The following is a 7,059-nucleotide window of genomic DNA, read 5'->3' on the forward strand; positions in this document are numbered from 1 at the left end:
GTCCGGGAGGATCCCACATGCTACGGAGCGGCTGGGCCCGTGGGCCATGGCCGCTGGGCCTGTGCGTCCGGAGCCTGTGCTCTGCAACGGGAGAGACCGCGGCAGTGAGAGGCCCGCGTACCGCAAAAAAAATAAAAAATAAAAAATAAAGTATGGGCGGGGAGAAGATAGGGAGAAAATGAGAGTGTCAAACGATGGAAAAGGGTTTTAATAAGTAAAAAGTGGAAGTCAGTCTTCACAATTCAGTATTTTGTAGTATTTTCATATGGTTGTGCAACCGTCACTGCTCTCTAATTCTAGAATATTTTCATCCCCCCCAAAGGAAAACCCAGTACCCATTAAGCATTTCCTTCCCATTCCTCCCTCCCCCAGCCTTGGGCAACCATTGATCTCCTTTCTGTCTCTATGGATTTGCCTATTCTGGGTATTTCATGTTGATGGAATCATACAGTATATGGCTTTTTGTGTCTGGCCTCCTTCATTCAGCATAATGTCTTCTAGACTCTTCCATGTTGTAATGTTTATCAGTATTTCATTCCTTTCTGTGGCTGAATAATAGCCCATTGTGTGGATATGCCACAGTTTGTTTATCTGCTCATCAGTTGATGGATATTTGCAATGTTTCCATTTTGAATAATGCTGATATAAACATCTGTGTACAAGTTTTTGTGCAGACTTAAGTTTTCACTTCTCTGGTATATAACCAGGAGTGGAATTGCTGGGTCATATGGTAACTATATTTATCCTTTCAAGGAACTGCCAGACTATTTTCCAAAGTAGCTGCAGCAATTTTCATTCCCATCAGCAGGGTATGAGGGGTCCAGTTTCCCCACATCCTTGCCAATACTTGCTATTGTCAGGTTTTTTTTTATTATAGCTATCCTAGTGGATGTGAAGGTTGATTTGCATTTCCCCAATGGTTAATGACATTGAGCTTTCATGTGTTCATTGGCCATTTGTATATTTTCTTTGGTGAAATGTCTTCAGATCCTTTGCCCATTTCTTTGTTAGGTTATTGAATTGTAGTTCTTTTTATGTTCTGGATACCAGTCCCTTATCAGATATATGATTTGCAAGTATTTCCTCCCATTCGGTGGATTGTCTTTTCAGTTTTTTGATGGTGTCATTTGAAGTGCAAAATTCTACAATTTTGATTAAGTCCGATGTATCTGTTTCTTTTGTTGCTTGTTCTTTTTGTGTTATAGCTAAGAAGTCATTGCCTAACACAAGATTATAAGGATTTACACCTAAGTTTTCTTCTAAAAGTTTTATAGTTTTAATAGTAGGTCTGTGATCCACTTTGAGTTAATTTTCATATATGGTGTGAGGTAGGGATCCAACTTCATTCTTTTGCATGTGGTGAACCAGTTGTTCCTGCCCCATCTGTTGTTATTTTTTCAAATAACCTTTTTATTTTGGAAAGAGTTTAGATGTATAGAAATGTTGTAAAGGTAACACAGAGAGTTCCCATATACAATTGAGCCTTGAACAACACGGGGGTTAGGGGTGCCAACCCACCTCAGAGTAGAAAATCTGAGTATAACTTTACAGTTGTCCGTCCATATCTTCAGTCCTGCTTCCATAGATTCTACCAGCCTTGGATTGTGTAGTACTACAGTATTTACTATTGAAAAAAAATCCACGTATAAGTGCGCTGGCGCTGTTCAAACCTGTGTTGTTCAAGGGCCAACTGTGTATCTTTTTAACAATTCTGTGGTTTTCCCCTGTAGGCCTGTATCATAACCTATTCCCAAACTTCATGAACATTTATACAGTTTCTAGGCCTTTTCTATTCCAGATTTTCTTCAGTTAACAGAGTTATCTCTAATCATCGTTTGTTTACTCAAAGGTCTTTTTATTTATGAAAGTCACCACTGACTTGCAGTGATAGAGAATGGGCTAAAATAAAATGTTACAGATTCATACCAAGTAGATACTTTTTAAAAGAGTTACTTTTTTTTTAAGTGTACAGTTTGGCAGCGGTAAGTGTGTTCACATTGTTGTGTAACAGAGTTACTTACAAAATCAGAAAATGATGTAAAATAATCTTAGTGATAGTAACCAGAAAATATTTCCTGAAAGTGTTTTCAAGGCAACCGCTTCCCATCCTCATGGATTTTCTGCCCTCTGACTTTTCCAGGCTCTTTGGCTCCTGAGCTCCAGATACAGAACCGGAAACACACCTTCTCAGAGTGTCTCTTCCTCCATTCCTGACGACTTCAAGAATGTTTCTGACTAGAAAACCGGTGACCTTCCCAGAAAGTCCAAGATTGTGGTGGGTGGAAAAAAATGTTCGCCAAGATGAACACAGTTTCCCAGCCACGTCACTGTTTTCCTTTCAAAGATATTTTCACTTTGATGTCTGCCTTGAAATGCTGTCTACTTAAAAGAGTTTGAAGAGTGTTTATGTGAGGGGCTGTGGTATCTAGATTGTTTAATCAGATCAGAATCCCTCTTCTACCAGACTTTCACTGGAAACCCATTTCTGGGTATTTCTTGGTTTATTTTTAATAACCATCCTTTTTTGGTTCAAATTATACAGATTTTTAAAAATCTTTTGTATCCAGGGATCTGAAGCAGAAAGGTTGGCTTTTAAGTTTAATGCAGCCTCTTATTGGACTGCATTTGTGAGGAATGAACAAGTTCATTGTTGCTGGGTCTGTGTCCAAATTCCTTCCCCATCCCATTGGGCTCTGCTTGGCCACTCCATGCTGCTGAGGTTGTCCCAAGGATTTGAAGGGTGAAGTGTTATGGGTTCCTGTGGAAGAGAGATGCAGAGCAGTTGGCAGGGTGGATGGGGGTATTATGAGAAACTTTGCCTTGCCTTGAAGCCCTCTAGTAAAGTAACTTTTGGGGCCATTAATTGTATAGTTTTTAGAATGAGAGTGATTTATGTGGTGATATTGGGACCCAGTTCTGAAAGCTTGGGTTTTGGGGTCTGCTTTTCAAGTGGATGATTTCAAGGTTGAAAAACAAGCCTCATTGGAGGAAATACAGCATTTTGCATAGAAGCTTCTTTAAAAGGGAGTCCTGGTTTAATCGCCAACATGACACTTGGGTGGTCAGTGCCTAGATCCTACAGGTGTTTGATTTGTTTGTTGTGGTTTTTGAAATCCTAACTTGCAGGTAACCTGGTGGGAGGAAAAAATAAATATGCAGGCTCTTAGAACTAAAGAGCATTGAAAATAAAGCTCATTTCTAAAAAGGACCTTTTGTTTATACATTTTTTAACCAAGAAGTCCTTTGTAAATTTTTTTTATTTTTGATACTTTCATTGGGTTTTTTTTAAATTATTGATTATAGTTGATTTAAAATGTTGTGTTAATTTCTACTGTAGAAGTTGACTTTCAATTTGAATTGTTTCAAATTACACTGTGGGAAACACCTAGGATTCATTTATTGTGGAGGCTGTCAAAAAGTCAGAAAAGAGGCAATGTTAGATACTCCTTTTCAGTTTTTGTTCAATAAATGTTGGGCAGGAATTGGGCAAATACGATTTTGACGGGCTGCACCTGGAAGAATCGAACGAGTTAGTGATAATGGTGGGATTTTGCTAGGCCAGGGTCATGTCCACTTGTCCTGCTGCTCAGCTAATTCATTCTACTTCATAGCTTCTGTAATTTAGTCCCTTGTCAAATCTGGGCCGAGTATCACCCCGTGGTTTGTAAGTAGCAGGGAACAGGGCTGCTGAATCAAGCTTCGCGCAGGCCGGTGTTCTTGTCAGCAGGAACGGATGTGCCAATATCTTGGCTGGTCAGTCCTCAAGCCATATGAAAGATGTGAGGAAACCTCCCTGCCTTATTCAGACCGGCGCTGAGGTTTCAATGAGGTGAAGCATTTGTGTGTCGTGGGGATGAATCGAGCTCGGAGAAGAGAATGCTGTCATTGAGATTTTGTTTCAATAGTTGTATTTTTCACCGGAGAACTATTTTCTCATTGTTCAGTTCTTATAAGCAGTGGCGCTTTGGGGGGTGCACATCAAAGGCTGTTGTACATTTTTAAGTGGCAACTCATGGGTGTGTATCTTTAGGAGGCTTTTCAAGAACCCACACTGGCACCAAAGGTTACTCAAGTTTGAATTTTGAGTGCATAGGGTCCCACAGCTTGTAAGTGCTCATGTTCTGGGTCAGTTAGATGTGGGTTCAAATCCCATCTCTGCTTCTTGCTGATGGGGCCTTGGCTGGTTATTTCTCCTCTCTAAGCCTCAGTTTCCACATCTTTAAAATGGGCCTGAAAGTCAACCCTACTGGTGTTATTAAAAGGTTCAGTGAACTTGAAGGTGAGCCACGTGTTTGGGTCGTACCCAGTAAGCACTCAGTACCAATGGGTGTCCTCGCTGCCCAAATTTTCTCCCTTCTTGCCTATTCATTCAAGCAGTCCACACACAGACTGTTAAAGGAGCAATCACATCATTTAAAAAAATTGGAAACAATTTCCAGCATGGAAAACCTTTTCCTGTCTTCCCATTCCTTTTCTAGCATTTTTCTTATACATATTGATATAGTCGACATAGTTCCAACAGTGGTAAGGCAGTTTGGGTTCTGCTGTTTTCTTTTTTTTTTTTAAGTTAAAATATAGTTGATTTACAGTGTTTCAGGTGTACAGCAAAGTGATTGTTATACATACACATATATATATATATATATATTCTTTTTCCTATTCTTTTCCATTATAGGTTATTACAAGGTGTTGAATGTAGTTCCCTGTGCTATACAGTAGATCCTTGTTGTTTATCTATTTTATGTATAGTAGTGTGTATCTGTTAATCCCAAACTCCTAATTTATTCCTTTCCCCTTTGGTAACCATACTTTTTTTTTCCATGTCTGTGAGTCTCTGCTGTTTTCATTTTGACATCATTTCCTTCATATTTTCTGGGCTGCCAGAGAGGCTTCATGGGTCTCATTTTTAACTATCGTGCAGCATCAATAAATCTCTTTTTAACCTTGGCCCTCTCGTATGTACTTTGAACTTGTACTTTATCCGCTGTTATAAATGCCACTGCGGTCACCATTGTTGTGACCTTTGCTGGCTTCCCTCACTGGTACTTCCCAGAGTACCCGGGAAGGCTACATCGTCATGTACCACCACTGTAGCTTTAGTGGCTTTTGTTTGTTTTATTTTGTTTTAAAGTTTCTTACTACCAATGCATGTTCATTGTAGAAAAATTATGAAGTCCAGCTTTGCTGTAAGGGAAAAAATCACCCGTAATCACTTTTCCCCAGAGAGCATCACTCTGGGTACACATTCCTCTGGCTCTTTCTCTATGCATGTGCACTGGGTATGTTAGATACCTTTTCTCTATCCAGATGGTATCTTTGTATCTTCTGGCCTGCTTTTCTCACCTGATAATATGAGCACATTTCTGTATTTTTACTATGCTTAATAATTGCAAATAAGCCATTGTAAGGACATACCATAATTAATTTAACTAGTCCCCAGCTGATGGAGACTTGAGTTGTCTCTAGTGTTTGTCTGTTATAAATAACAGAGCAATGAACATCTCAGTGTATCATCCCTAATAGCTTTTTGGGGTCACTTTAAAAAAGAGAGCCATACTCAATATCTTGTAATAACCTATAATGGAAAGGAATCTGAAAAATCTATATATAGTATGTATTTATATATTACCGAATCACTTTGTGGTACACTTGAAACTAACACAACATTGTAGATTATATTTCAATTTAAAAAATGATATAAAAAAAAACAGTCTGCCTTAAGAAAAAGAAAGGATGGTAAAAATGACTAAACTTATTAAAGAAACTTGCATTTTTAAAAAAAAAGAGAAATCCACATTGACAGCTTTAGGCTAAGAACCCCCCGCCCCCAAAAACGCATCTTTGACAACTTAACTTCTTTGTCTTTATTAATGTTCTTTCGTTCCTATGTATGTATGTTTATGCATACATACATACGTACATACATCTCAAAGACCTTGGTTCTAAGTTCCTATCATCTCTGACTGGGAGCGATGTCCCGGCCACTTAAGTAGATTAACTTTGCTTAATCTGTGAGTAAGGATGAGGTTTTCAGCTCCACCCAGATAACTGTTTCTTTATGCAAGCAACAGCAGTTGACATCACACCAGCTGGCTTTCCACCTTGGCCTTGGTAGTTAAGGATCTTAACCACCATCTAAGTAATAAATAAATGCCCACTATTGCTCATCCTGGAGAATGTTACATAGAGTTGCTACCAAGGTGAGAAGCCGCACGTGGAGAACAAAAAGAAGGTAGAAATTTGCAGCACAAGCCCTGGATGCAAACTTTGGGCTTCATATTGGATATACCCCCTTTTGCTTAGTCCACGCTTGCCATGTTGAGGAGTGAACCCTGTCTCCTTTCTCTAGGTTTCTCGTTGCACTTCAGTTCCAGATGCTCTAGAGCAGAACTCGGAAACTATGGCCTGCCAGCCAAGTCTGGCCCGCTGCTTGTTTTATTGGTACCCAGCCACACCCCTTTGGGTATGTGCTCTGTACGGTTGCTTTGGCTGCTTTCCTGCTACGGTGGTAGAGTCGCGACAGAGACTGGCCCACGCAGCTGAAAGTACTGGCAGTCTGGCCCATTTACAGAACAAATTCGCCAACCCCTGAGTGAAGGGATGATGGAGAGTCTCAAGGTGCCCCTTCCTCCCAAAGCCACTCAGGTGAAATAGTCTGCATGCCTTGTAGTCTGGATTTTAATAAAGACATGTACAAACTTGCTGAAAATGGAGCTGGCCATTTTCAGGTGATGTGGTTAACAGAGCAAAGCCAATTTTACTTCTTTGGATAGTTAGGGGAGAAATCTCTCCGGGCTCCCTGGGATTCCTCTTAAGTAGCAGTGAGAGATGTGATAATGAGATTGGCTCTCCTCTGAAGTGGTTAGATTAGAAAAGTCAACGAGGCATTTCCTTTTCGTGTCAACCATTTTTTTTTTTTTTTTTTTTGCTATATGTGGGCCTCTCACTGTTGTGGCCTCTCCCGTTGCGGAGCACAGGCTCTGGACGTGCAGCCTCAGCGGCCATGGCTCATGGGCCCAGCCGCTCCGCGGCATGTGGGATCTTCCCGGACCGGGGCAC

At 40.3% G+C, this 7,059-nt stretch overlaps 1 protein-coding gene across 1 annotated transcript in view; it reads left to right on the top strand.

Annotated features, from left to right (window-relative positions):
- SMIM7 (small integral membrane protein 7) overlaps nt 1–6,646 on the top strand; it is a 14,207-nt gene extending 7,561 nt beyond the window's left edge. The window contains exon 5 of the mRNA XM_007105002.4: nt 2,141–6,646. Within this exon, the coding sequence (XP_007105064.1) occupies nt 2,141–2,156 (16 nt within the window). The 3' untranslated portion in view covers nt 2,157–6,646. The remainder of the gene's footprint in view (nt 1–2,140) is intronic.
- The last annotated feature ends 413 nt before the right edge of the window (nt 6,647–7,059 follow it).

The sequence above is a fragment of the Physeter macrocephalus genome, unplaced genomic scaffold (genome assembly GCF_002837175.3).
Source record: "Physeter macrocephalus isolate SW-GA unplaced genomic scaffold, ASM283717v5 random_510, whole genome shotgun sequence".
NCBI lineage: Eukaryota > Metazoa > Chordata > Mammalia > Artiodactyla > Physeteridae > Physeter > Physeter macrocephalus.